This window comes from Emydura macquarii, unplaced genomic scaffold, assembly GCF_026122565.2.
Source record: "Emydura macquarii macquarii isolate MOO-44397 ecotype Brisbane River unplaced genomic scaffold, CSIRO-AGI_Emac_v2 contig_1451, whole genome shotgun sequence".
NCBI lineage: Eukaryota > Metazoa > Chordata > Testudines > Chelidae > Emydura > Emydura macquarii.
This window is the reverse complement of record NW_027131588.1, coordinates 25373305-25387414: the sequence shown is the minus strand read 5'-3', so window position 1 is coordinate 25387414 and position 14110 is coordinate 25373305. Positions and strand designations below refer to the sequence as shown.

Sequence of the window (14110 nt, the reverse complement as noted above, 5' to 3'; positions counted from 1 at the left end):
TGTCTACCATTTATAATCACTTAAAATCTATCCTTCTATAGTTAACAAATCTGTTTTATATTTTATGTAAAACACTGTGTTTTGTTTGGTTGAAGTGCTTAGTGAATCTGCTCAGATTACAAAGGCTGGTGCATGTCCATTTTCCTTTGATGAAGTGGTGAACTAATTAATGAGCTTGCACTATCCAAGGGAGTCTTGAGAAGTGTAAGACGGTACACTACTGGGGTGCAAGGCTGGGAGCCGGATACATTTGTTGGTGTCTGTCCATACTGTTCATGAGTGGCTTAAAAAGCATTTATGCAACTCAGCTGGGTATGTCTCCACATATTGGTGTCTGAGTGATCACAGCAGCTGGAGAGGTGTATTGCTTGTCACTAGCATAGCATTGTGATAGACAGCCCAGGCTGGAGAGTTAAGGGGGCACAGCAGTCCCACAGTTCCAGGTTGTACCCAGGGGATCCTGTCACAGTGTCCCATTGCCATAACTGGGAGTACTCATTACTTGCTCCCCAGTGGGAGCAAAGGGATCACAATGGGGCCTTCAGCTCCCAAAGAAAGATCTAGAGCTGTGTACTGTACAATAGCTGAAATGATCACAACTTCAGAGAAGTGTACTGCTAAGCTAGAGAACAAAGTTGAAGCAGTTCCTATTAGCAAATATAAGCCAAGCAAATAATCTTCTGAAAATGTGAGAAAATCCTTTTGCATTTATGGCTTTGAAAGTATACACAGAAGAACTTAGCGTATTCAAAAGAGTGATAAAATCTTGAAGCCATTTTGCTTGTGTCGTAGCAAAGCTCACATAAAAGCATTCCTGTAAATTAGCTGTGATGTGGAAAAAGCATATTCAATTCTCAGAAGTTAACAAACACACCAGGCGGGATACCTGGATTCCGATACCTTCACAGTTTCTGTATCCTAAAATGTAAGTAGGATATTTGCAATGCTTATTTTGTGAGTCACTACCTAGCACGCTCTTCCAGATCACAGTTTATTCATAGAAATAATATTGACTGAGCTCTGGGAATAAACTGTAAGAGTTTTTAGACACCCTGATCTATTTCCAGTATGAAAAGTATAACACTTTTCTGCGGTAAGTAAACAGATACAACAACTTACATACATTATTAATACAGTACCTTTTTTCAGTACTGAGAATGCCTTCCTTTGCACAGTTAATTATTTACTTTTGGCTTCTGATCATGACCTGTCCTTTTTTCATCCTACTTAATCACATTGTTGGCTTTCAATATCATCATAGCAATCACTTTATACTTCTTGAGTGTCTTGAGCAAGAACCCAATAGGACAGATCCTCAACTGGTGTAAATCAGAATAGCTCTATGTTGGAGGCCCAGAACAAGTTGAGTTCCTTGACCACTGTCCTACAGGCCTAGCATAGCTTCAGTTGCTTGCTTGGCTATTCTGACCCCTGTAGCATGACATCTTCCAGTTGGCAGAGATGAATAGGACTACTGAGTAACCATATAGATGTCTCAGTTACTGCACACCACAACACATAAGATGACAAAATACAGATACTCTATGCTTGCAGCTGCACATAAATAACTGCGATGGGAACAACAAGTTATCCTTGAATGTCTGGGGGTACACGGTTTTATTGCCAAGGGGCATACTTTTACTCTGCCCCTCCTATCACCACATATTGTTTTGATGACCCCAATTATCATGGCGAGAATGGAATGTAGTTAAGGGTGGAAACCCAATGTAGGTAATTAACATATATGATAATGAGAGAGATAATTAGGTGAAGGTTGTTTATCGAAGGGTATAAGTAGTCACCATTTAGACAAAGGGGGGTGCTCTATCAACACCCGACTCTGCGGGAGATGCTGCCGGTTGCACCAGAGGGGATCCACTGACTCCCTGGTGGGGCCCCTGAAGAAAGCCATTCCTGTATACAGCCTTCTGAGTGACTGCTTAGCTCTCCAGGCTTAGTGAGTACGACATATTGTAGTTAATTTTAGGCTTTGTATCTAACTAGTATATTTATAGAAAACCTTGCATATTAAACCTTATTGATCTGCAAATTGGGTGTACTGTGTCTCACTGGTACCCACACTGATCACAAAGTGTCCAGTAGCAACACTCCACTGACTTCATTTTTCACTTCTGAGGGAAGCTTATACCTTCTGCTTATCCTTTCCACTGCAGAAGATTGAGAAGCTGTCTTTGGTCCTATCATGATCTTGGCCCACTCTTCCTCTCTGACACCATATTCACCTACAGTCTCAAGGCTTCTCTTCCTCCTTCCTGTTGCCCCTTTCCCATGAGTTTCCAAAGCCAGAGACAGCGCTTTCATTTACACTGCGCAGCTACCAAGAACTCTGTTCTTCCTTCCTCAGAGTCACTTCCTCTTTTCATATATTACTATAAGATTTTATTTATTGTTTTAAGCTTATGACTCACTTTAAAGCATTTTCTTACTCCATATAAACAACACCATATAAAAATAAATAGGTTTAATTATGTATGCTACAACTTTCTAATGATAAAGCCACTGCATTTCTGGTTGAACCATTTCAACATACCTGTGTGTCTGTGAAGAGGAAAACCATATCTTTGTCTTCTACTCCTGCCATCTTATACAGCTTCCTCAGATCATCATGAAAACTGTCATAATTATAACCACGGCTAAGTTCTATCTGAAAGCATTTGTATCCACACATATGAGAGGCAAGTCTAGTGAGAGACTGTTTGCCAGTACCTCCTACTCCAACAAGCAGGGCATTTCCTCTTTCCTGACGGATCATCCGAGCAATTCTACAGGAAAATCAAGCATAGAATTTAAAAACAGTAAAAATGACAGAATTTTCCTACTATTTCTTGAAGTCTCATTATGGCATCATAGGAATATCTCATAGTTGTGATACCACAGTGAAAGTCCTATAATTCTGCAGTTCAAACAATGGAAGCCTCACCTGGACAATGCCAATGTCCCAGTGGAAAACAACATTCCTTGCTCTGCCCAGTGGCTTAGGCAGGGAACATATGGAGACTCACACAAGACAAGCTCAGAGAGACACTTCAGACACTGACCTAACTGCATTAATTCAGAATAAGTTCATCCCTGCCAAAACTCAATCCCTTTTTGGGACTTCAGTCAAAACCCATCCAATGTACCCTGGATCCCCTGTCCCAGTCGGGCTATACAAAACAAGTAATCTTTAACTCTTTAACTCAAAATAGCCTTTGATATCTTCTGACTTCAACATGTTGGTTATTATGGATAATTTCTAAGAAAACACTTCTGGAGAATCCCTTTTGACTTTCTGATCGAGGGGGGAGTTTACAGGGCAGACAGTTGGGAAAATACTCCTTTTAATTGCTTACTTCAGGGTGTTATTCTCATTTATACTAAGACTCATTTACACTGCTCTGGAAGCATAAAGTGAACACAAAGTGGATATAAATTATATTTACTCTCAATTCAAGCTGCTATATACTGTCAGAGGAGTGTATGTGAATCAGTGTAAATACATACCATATTCTTATTAAATATTTATGAATTATACTAATGTGTATATTAACATGTAATTGTATACGTAGGTAGAGAAAATAAATAGCACAGATTGAGTTTGGACTGAACAGGAACTTCAAGATATATTTTGTAGTCTTTAAGAACGTGCCACTTAGCCAAGTTTAATATTGATGGACCTCACTGTTGATTTCTATTTTGGACTGATTCTGGAAGGACTTCAGCTTTCTAGACGCTTTATCTCATTAACATCAAACCTCTCTTTTGGTTTAAGTCATTTGCCAATTGTGACACATCATTATAAATTCATTGTTGGCCAAATTTTCAAAGAAGCCTTAATCTGGCCTCTATTTGTGCATGTTCAGAATATTAGCATACATAATTTTTTTGTACTTTTAAAATGACAGAATTTATACATGCAAAAAAGACTTACACTTAATTTGGCTTGGTTTGAGTGCATAGTGGTTTCTGTAAATTCTGTATTTTGTGTGCACAAGTGACAAGTATACAAAATTCTTTCAGAAACACATATTGATGTGATTTCTGTTTAGCCATGGATTGTGTCTGCCAAATTCATACATCCAAATGGAGACCATGTTTTGAATATTTGGTTGTCTGTTAATTAGGACCAAAACTTTTATGTCTGGGTGCCTTACATTAGACTCCTAAATCTGTATTCAAAAATCTAGGTGGCAATGGAGTTGCAGAGGCTGACAGTGCCGGTACTTCAATGTCCATGTTGGTAATAAGTCTTCTAAAACATCAGAGAATTTCATGGGTATCATGACGATCACAGGGCTATGCCAGATAGTTGTTTGCGCAACTCATACAAGTGGGCACACTCTTGATATAGGGTTCAGCATGGGATTATACCATTTTCATGGATTGGCATTTACCTCCTTCTATTACCCAGGGTCTTAAACCCAAAGCAGTGGTAACTCAACTGTTTCACTCCAGGCAGTGTCAGGAATAAATCAATGGGAACACAGCGCTTCTGGCTGATGAAAGATTGACACAGATAAGTTTGGTCTTATCTAAAACTACTATGTATTATATTTAAGCACACACAGACATAAGCAATAGGTTTAGAACATCCCAAATAATTATCTAAAATCTGAGATGGTATTGCATAATTAACAGCAGATCAATGATGACTAGTCACTTCCCCCCCCGGGGAGTAGGGTGTCAGGAAAAGGAGTCTCTCAAGATAGTTTCAGAGAACTGCTCCAAAGTACACTCTATTATCTAATCTTTTTATAGCTAGCTTTTACAAAACAGATAGCTCATAGTGACCCCTTCTAGTCATCACTTCTCCTAACTTCAGTAAACTACTTAACAATAAAACATTCCTAACAATCTTAGCCATAAAAGCTTCTGTATCAAAGGTGCCCAAACTCAAGGTTTCCATCCATTTATTTTCTTTCAGTCTTATAATTTGTTGACTCTTTACTCCCCTCCTCCCATTCTTATTAGCAGAAATTCCAAGCCTACAGCTAGTATTTGACCTTGCCTCCAAAAAACTAATGCTTGTCCAAATTAACCCATAACTATGTGGTGTTCTATTTTATTTATTAATGGTGGCTGAATGCACACAATATGGCTGCAATTAGCTTGCTCAAGTTCTGGGTAACACTCCCCTCATTTCCAGGTTAACACTTCCATTTCAGGTTAATCACCAGTTTATAACTGAGGGCAGGGTTCACTTAATATGTTGTTTATTAGGGGCTCCATGGTTAATTTTGTACATATTTTAATGCATCCTTTCAATGTATATACACCTGTGATTTGTCACACAATTTAAATGCTTCTTAAAGTGACTTAAATTCACTTGTTTACACTGATCTGATCATTACCTTAAAAAGAGTGTTACTGTCTAGGTATTAACTACTTTAACAGAAACTAAATAGCTCTGTACCTGGAAACATGCTCTATGGCATCCTGGAAGAACACGAGCTTTGTCTCCTTAGAGTTTGTTATATTGTAGTCATCCAGATAGTCTTGTAAAACTGATATAATCTTCTCTGTATCAGTCAGATCCTCATATATTCGATCAGCTTTATCTGCGCCAATCTGAAAGGAAATTATTTGAGGAAAATAAGATAAATGAGATCAAAATTAATGGACAGAAATTATAGTGCTTAAAATCTCCAAAAACTATTAGTTAAGATTTTCAATACTTGGGTCCTAGAGCTAGGCTCCTAAATCCATAGGTAGACACCTGAATGGCATCCTAAGATGAATACCCAACAGTTCCCATTGACTTCAATGTGTTTATTAGGGGGAATTAAGGGGAAAAAATAAAATAAATAAATAACTTCATTTTCATTTTAGCTTTGCAGTGTGTTAAGAGCAGTTTCATGCTACTTCTCCATTTCTTTCATACTTATGGCCAAAGTTTGCAACTGACCTCTAATCACACTTTTAGCTATGTTCCACACTTCATTTTCTGCTAAATCACCCCTAGCTTTAGTTCAAATAATTCAGCTATTGTGTTTTTCCTCTCACTAAATAGCCTTTTTTACTCATTTATAACCTGCATTCCACATGAATCCTTCCCTACGCAATAAACTTCATAATGAGATCTCAGCTGAGGCTAATTGCAAAAGATTTCCTTTCAAGGCAGCAGTTACTGCTTGCAGAAGTGAGTTAAAGCAAAATAAAAAGCTTTCCTTCTGTAGAAAGAGAAAAAGGATGCAAATTGAATGAACATGTATACTCTGTGAGAGAAATTTCTGTCCATCCGCCCTGAGGCATGTGTCCTGGATATGTTTGTTAATATGCACAATTTTCCCTTAAACTGCCCCCATTTTGCTATCTGATTTATCCAGTTGAGTGCTTATGGTGCAACTTAAATCCCTTTCTAGTGTAATCTCTTTTTAAATGTCACTAGTTTTTTTTAAATATCCTTTTGAAGATTTAGCTTGTTCTTGGTGTGAGTCATAAATTGTACCACTGATGGCTTCCTTTCCTATCAGTTCCCCCTCAGGATCCAAAGATCAGATATCTACCTGGAATCTACTTCTGCCCTGGAATACCATATTGTTTAGAAAGAATGTTTGCTATCCCTTATCGCCATCTCTTAGTGTATACTATAATGGAAAGTACCTGCTGAAATCACTTCCTCTTGAACTATCCCTATTGTCCCCAGGTATCTTGGGGGAAAAGCAACTTTATGAAGGAGAACCAGACTTATTTCAGCCAACTATTTTATAATAAAGGTCTCTTAATTTTGCCATTCCTCAGTCTGAATGACTCTCTGGTCACTAGTAACAGAGGCTGTGAAAACATTAACAACTTCCTCCAGTGAAAGTACACTAACTACTATACCCGACTTTTAGGCGGAAGGCTATTCATCTCTTCGTAATACAGGGGGACCAGTTCTAGGGCTCTATCTATATGCAGCTTAGTCTATTCAGAATAGTACGCTGGTTCCCTGAAAGATGGTCTGCAGTGAGGAGAACTGTGTGAAATCTCATATTTGCTAATGCAGACATTTTATCAAAATGCAAAAAGATTACTTCTCTTCTAAATGTAACATCAAGGGCCACATTCACTTTTGGTATTAACAAGCACAACTCCATTTACTTCCAGTGATGTTCTTGGAGATGTTCTTGCTTATTGCATCAGTGAATCAAGACCATAGAATTTAGGATGAGTTGATGCTAAAATCAGAGTGTATATTTTGCCTCTACACTTTACAACCCTGCAGCTACGTTAAGCAAACAGAAAGTAAACAGTATATTATAAAAAGTTAGGTTTATAATAGACTCACTTTAAGGAAGTCTCCAAAGATGATTGGTTTTCTTACAAAGTAATCTGGGTCAATTGGTACTGCAAAATGTTTGCCTACAAATTAAAATCCCAGATTAGACAGGTTTGTATAACATATATTTGCATGTCTAATGTAATACAAATGAAGTAAATTGATTTCCTTACTAGCCATTTCAGATAACATAGAATGGAAATACTGTTTATCTTCACTGTTGATGAGGCGGTCATGGAAGACTCTCTGACACTCATGGCAAAAAAGTCTGAAGATCTGTGTTTGGTCTCTGACTGCTCCAGGATCACATTGGAGAATGCCTGTGTGTATAGTACATGAATAACACTTTCACTAACATAACAAATTCTGATCACCACTTTTTAAACAGTGTTGAAATTAACTTTTAAAAAGCACTGGAAATAGAATTTATTATTGTAAGAGAATTTGCTAGGTCAGTTTCAAAGGCCTTAGTGGCAGCTGAAGGTTCTGAGTGGCTCAACAGGATCAGACCCTAACTAGAAAGAAACAGAATGAAGAAAAGGGGTGTTACACCAAAAATTGAAGTACATGTGAACATCCGGAGATAATGTTTACACAAGATGAGGTGGTTGTAGCAGTAAAAAAAGAAAGAGGTAATTAAACTGCAAGATGTCTCTATATAAACATAGCAAAGGTATAAGAACAGGCATAAAGCAATCAAGCTCCTATTCTTATATATACAGAAACAGCATTACAGAGATGGTGGCACAAAAATCATGACTAGAAAGTTAATACAGCAGGATATGGCCTGCATAGGAGAGACCAGCAGAGAAAAAGCAGAAGGAATGTTAAGTTATACTTGCATTTTATTATTATTGTTATTAATTCTAACAATATTGTATGTATACACTATACACCAAAGTCTTCTGTCTCACACAAAACATCATAAAATTATTTATAATGTTCTTTTAATATTATAAGAATATATATTGTACACAAGCACTGAGATGAAACAGAAATTAAAATACTAGGAACATAACACTGGTTTTATGGATCAGACATCTAATCAGGTAATGTGTCTCCAGTATTGTCAAGTGCAGATGCTTCAGAGGAAGACCAAGACCCCACCCCAAAATATATCAAGCCCATTGTATAGTCCCATACATGGAGGGGAAAAAAATCCTTCTTGACACCAGCAACCAATCATTTTATGCCCTAAAGCATGATATTTGATTATCTTATTAGGTTATCTTAGATACCTAAAAATGTTATTTGTAGTAATAAAACTGTTCTGACATAGCAGTCTACCCTAAATGATGAAGTCCTACAACTATGAACTCCACAGGTTGGCCATATGCTGAACTAAGTATTATTAGTAATAAATGTATTACCCTTCAATTTCTTTAGGGATTTTAGATGTCCACTAATTCTTTTATTATGGGACAGATTATAAAGGAAGAACTCCTCATCTTTTACTATGTCTTTCATAATTTTGAACAATCATTAAACTCTCCCCAACTTTTCTCATTTAGAATCTGAATAATACTAGCCTTTACAATCTCTTGTGCTGTATGTAAATCCAGTCATACTTCTTACAGTCTTTGGTGCCTTTCTCCGAGCTGTTTCACTTTCTAGTCTTTATCTTTGGAAACAGCACAATAAACTATGGGGGGAACAATACACAAAGACACAACTAAATGAAAAAGCAAAGGGATGGCAGAAACAAATAGGGAAACTAGAACACCATTCATCTTCTCTTAGTAGCCACCAGGTGCACACACCATCAACCAAAGTCTGCACATGTAGAGTTAAATGTTCAAAGACTTGAGAAGTGCAAGTACAGATGTGCATGTAAACAAGACAGTGAACAAGCAGAAGGTAGGGGTGCACATAAGGATGAGAAATGTGTTTAAATACAAACAAAGCATGTGCATGCCTGAAGATGGAGCATGCTCAACGGGGCGGTTGGGGACATGGCTCAGAAGACAAGCATGCAGAACAATTTTAAAGCTGTCACATGTCATTTAGGTATATGCAGCTTAACCCTGATAGACTGTCAGGGTAAAACACTGCCATACAAAAGAGGTAACAGCTGAGGTTTGGAAGGAAGAAGAGGAGAAGAAAATTAGCAGGAAGAGATACTAGCAAAACTATTGCACCTGTCTGTACTAAGGCAAAGGAGGGAGTGGAGAAGGCCAACAAGAGAGAGAAAGAGTGGAGATGCTCATATCCTAAGAACAAGGTTTGCAAGCTACATAACAGCTACCTGAACATGGCAGAGAACCAGGTGATACACAGGAACAGAATGAATACCACACATGCTCCATCACCTCTGCAAGAAGACTGAAGAGGAGAGAAGAGCCAGATCCTGCGGTGGTATGTCCTGTTTGGAGTTCTCAAGGTCAACATGACTGGAATGCCCAGTCACAGGGAAATTCCAGAGGACCATCAAAGACACTATGGGTTTCAGACAGACCAGGTGGATGTGGTAACATTTTATTGGACCAACTTCTGTTGGTGAAAAGAAACGCTTTGAGCTATACAGAGCTCTTCCTCAGTCAGCCAGCCACTTCCACAAGCACTGATCAATTCCTAGGCACGCTGCTCAATAGAACTAATCACCATACCATGTTAGCTTTTCTATGGGGAGACAGAATTGAGACTCTGAGGTCCCCAAACAAACAGTCTCCTCTCTCAAGGGAAAATAAGATAAAGTGGATGTCTGTGCCCAAGCCTCTGATGACGATCTCTCCTGGGTCCAGCACCATCCCTCTCTGTTTCCCACTGTAGTGTAGTGCCAACAGCAGGGGTTTTTATCTAATGCACTGGTGGGTGTGTTGCAGGGACTTTCCACTGGTTGTGATTTATCTTAGGGCAAAAGAAAGAACTACTCTAACTCAATGATTCAGAGACTCTTCACCCACTTTCACCACCAGCAGATGAGCATATTTTGCATGGGGCTATCATATGCAAAATACATAGTCTGAATTTACACAGCTCATACACTCATTCAGACATCTTACTTAAAAAAATAAATTAGGCTTTTTGGGTGTTTACACTGCTCTTAACTAATTTCTCCCACCTTTTGCACCAGGGCAGAGTTTGTCTCTTTCTGTATAATGTGAAAATTGGAAGAAATCATGATCTGTTCTTAGATATACTGCAAGTAAAAAAAATGGCTGCACAAAGACAAATTATGCATTGCAGATGATATATTTTGCTCTAGAAAACATGATGCTAAGTAGGGGGAAAATAACAAATTTCAGAAGATGTAATACTGAAATTAGAGAATGTACAGTGCTTAGAGAGTCCTTGCTGGAGAGAAAGACGATGGACAACTGAAAATACACTATAGGAATTAGAAAAAATATCGTGTCAAAACCAAACACATTTTACCTTGCACACACTTTGACAAATCACGTAAATTAAATACATAATGGGATTTTGCAGGTGTTGGGAGAAGATCAATGCTCATTCTTTGATATATTTCAACAGCAGCATCCACTATACTTGTTGCAGTCTGCTTGACTGCTGGAGAGAATTCAGCCAAAAAGCCCTTTAAGATTGCCTATACCCAGAACGACAACACAAAAAAATAAGACACTTTAGAACAGAACATAAGAGAAGTTTTCATTTGCTTTACAGTCATAAAATGCTAAAAAGTTTGGTCTTTTTCTTCAAATGAGCTGGGATTCCAATCTGTAATAAATTAAAGTAATTTAATTTGAAAACTTTATCATAAAGAAAAATTAAGCCAGAGCTGCACACACAAAAAAGTAAAGATAATGAATTAGTGTGACCTAGACTTCAAACAATGGGTGCCCTAAAGCTGGGCTCCTAAATCCATGTTTAGGCACCTAAATAAGTGGCTGGATTTTCAAACGTGCAGAATATCCAGCACACCTCATTGAAGTACTGTGGGCTTAGCTGCAATGGGAAGGGAAGTAGCTAGAGCTTTGCACTATGCCTCTTCTGGGTTGCAGGGAATCCACAGGGAGCCACACAAGGCTGTGGTAAATTACAGCTGTCCCAGGGACAATGCTAATTTATGCTGGTGTCTGTGCCAAAACCAAGAACAGAGCAGAATTAGGGAGGAGCAAATGCAACCGCAAGCTCCCCTTATTGCAACTGCAGAGTGCCTCTTACGAGGCACAGCACAGAATCCAGCCCTGGGATCGCCTTGCTCAGAAGATGATGCAAAATAGGGTAGTGAGTGGAGGGTTGAAATGAGTGTGAAGGATAAAAAAGAAGTCCACGAAGGGAAAACAAAACCAAAAGCCCTAAACAAATGTGATTTTTAAGAAAATATTTTGGTGAATCCTAAGAAACTTCAAGCACATGAAAAAACAGATATAAGGAAAACATTCATCTACCGAAATAAACAGAGTAGTGATGCTTGGTTGTCACAAAGGTGTTAATGGAGTTACTGGATACAAATGAATACATAGAAACCCACTGTCCTGGGCCCAATCCTGAAACCCTGACTCATGTACATAGTCAACTAACTTCAATGGGATTACTATTACCTGCATGCAAAAAGATGGCAGGATAAGACCCATAATAGGGAAAAGTTCTAGAAAAAACATTGTTATGAGAAGGCTCCCAACATGCTGGAAGCAGAGTGCTATAATAAATATCAATATTTGACCATCATTAGTTTTGTTTAATTATGCGTGGCAGCTATTGAATAATGCACAAACGTTAGCCAATTTTTAGCCAATTAAAGTAATGTGTTTACCGAAACTGAAGAGAGGAAGAAGGAAATATTTAAGGTTATATTTCAGTAAAGAAAGAGACACTGAACACAACGGAAATAAAAAGTACTTTAGAAACTAAATGTCTGATAATTGTAAATATATGCTTCTTCTTGGCTCTATGGGCTTGATCCAAAGTCCATTGAATCAGTGGAAAGACGCCTTGACTTCAAAGGGCTTTGAATCAGGCTCTAGTCTGAGTCTCCAAAAACAAATTTCAATTCACCTTAAGAATTTGTAAAAGTTCAAATGTGATACATATTCCTAAACACTTGTCTAAATATAGAACCACTTTGGGGTATGACAGGGTATGCAGATGAATATATTTTCTATTCCTTAGGGCCAAGCAGAAGTTGCTACTGACCTGAAAAATCTGTTTAAGGCTATGCTCTGAGGGTGTGGGAAGGCACAGCATGGCAAAGTGTCTTATGAAGCGTGGAGTTACTGGATTTCGACCACCACCTGGAGGTGCACAAGCTGATGCAATCGTTACATCCTACAAGGGGAAAAATCCACGCACAATGTGTGTCAAACAGAATATCAACAATGTGTTTAATCATGCGAACACTGTTACTTATAGATTTAGTACCATACCTTTAGCAAGCTACTGGTAAAGCAAATGTGATTTTCCTCCACCCCCCTCCCCTTTTTTTTTTCTAAATGGTATTCAAAATAATTCATTTATGAAAGCTCTTCAAGCACAATAGCATGCCCCAGAATAGATGTGGTCAGTGCTACTGGCCAGTTCCTTTTTCCTTCTTTTTCCCTACACTCCTCAGTCCCCGTATAGAGTCAAATTAACAAGTACTGGATTCCCACGTCCTCTAGCTGTTCTTACTGGAGGCTCAATTTTGATTGTCCCCAGATGGTCACCCAGTCACGGAGCAGGAAAAAATAAGGAACCTCCTTTCCTATAGCACAGCCCATGTGAGGCCCAAGTAGAATTGCAGCTCCTGCATTCAAGAGAGCACAGGGGTTGCTACAGGGTTGCTCTCTCCTGGGAGCAATGGGCTGAGAAAGGTGTGGAGAAGGCTGGGGAGTAGGCAGAGCCACAGCTGGCAGCAAAGCGAGATATACTGTAGCCACTTAAAGGCTATAGTAGACCATGCTCCCCACAGCACACCCCAGGAGCTCTGGGAGGCACCCTGTGACAGGACATCTCCTAATGCTTCCTCAGGGTGTCATAGTTCCCCACTAACTCAACACGGGGGGAAGAGGTTGTGGCTAAATGCCACAATTTACCCCTATACTGTACGTATGTCTACCACATTCCTACAGCTTAAACTTGAAATCCTTTGGCAGCAGCTATACATTGTGAGACGAAAGGAAATCTCTTTCTGAATGAGACAGTAACAGCTTGCCCAGTTTCAGAATCATTCTGTGCGATATTTTGCAACCCAACCTTCTGCTGCTATCCTATGAACAGTATATATGGTGGGTGGTGGAATTGTGATATCAAAGGGAATTCAGCCAACCATCGAACTGTACACTTGACTTCAGCTTATATATTAGTTAAAATGGCATAAAAATCTTGGCTGATTTTCTTAACAATCCAATCTTTGCTCTGAAATGCTTTGATAATGTGCACAAGCACTGGGTTTCAAATGACAACTCAGTTACTAAGTTAAGAGTAGGATTCTATAAGTGGGTAGCTGTACAGGCAAAGACAACTAAACAGTATATTATCTGAAAAACAAGAGATGGGGAGGGGAGAACAACAGAAGTGCCTGATTACCCACTTGAAGAATTATAAGATTCTCCCTATCTCAAAATGAATTTCAAATTTCAGTCCTTCATTAGACATGGAACATAGTTTTATGATTAAGGTAGAAAGCTGGAAACCAAGACTTCTACATTCTAGTTCCAGCCTTGTCCTTAACTCACTGTGGAGCAAGAGGGAAATCACTTGACCTTTGAGTCCTCTGTTTTCCCTCATCTAAAGTGGCAATAACAATATTTATCAACCTCACAGATGTATTGTGAGGCTTAATTAATTCATTTCACTTGTCAAATGCTAGGAGATCTTTGAATAATATGCTCTACAGAAAATATTATATTCCAAACAGAAAAATAAAACATCATTAAACTTGCAAAGTGAAAACTCTCAAAACAGTTG

At 38.6% G+C, this 14110-nt stretch overlaps 1 protein-coding gene across 1 annotated transcript in view; it reads right to left on the bottom strand.

The window, feature by feature from the left end:
• DNAH6 (dynein axonemal heavy chain 6) overlaps nucleotides 1-14110 on the bottom strand; it is a 162974-nt gene that overhangs the window by 75016 nt on the left and 73848 nt on the right. Inside the window, exons 41-46 of the mRNA XM_067553417.1 lie at nucleotides 12359-12490; nucleotides 10637-10808; nucleotides 7435-7581; nucleotides 7271-7344; nucleotides 5414-5568; nucleotides 2552-2783 (exon numbers count right to left, since the gene is read on the bottom strand). Coding sequence (XP_067409518.1) covers nucleotides 2552-2783; nucleotides 5414-5568; nucleotides 7271-7344; nucleotides 7435-7581; nucleotides 10637-10808; nucleotides 12359-12490 — 912 coding nt within the window. The remainder of the gene's footprint in view (nucleotides 1-2551; nucleotides 2784-5413; nucleotides 5569-7270; nucleotides 7345-7434; nucleotides 7582-10636; nucleotides 10809-12358; nucleotides 12491-14110) is intronic.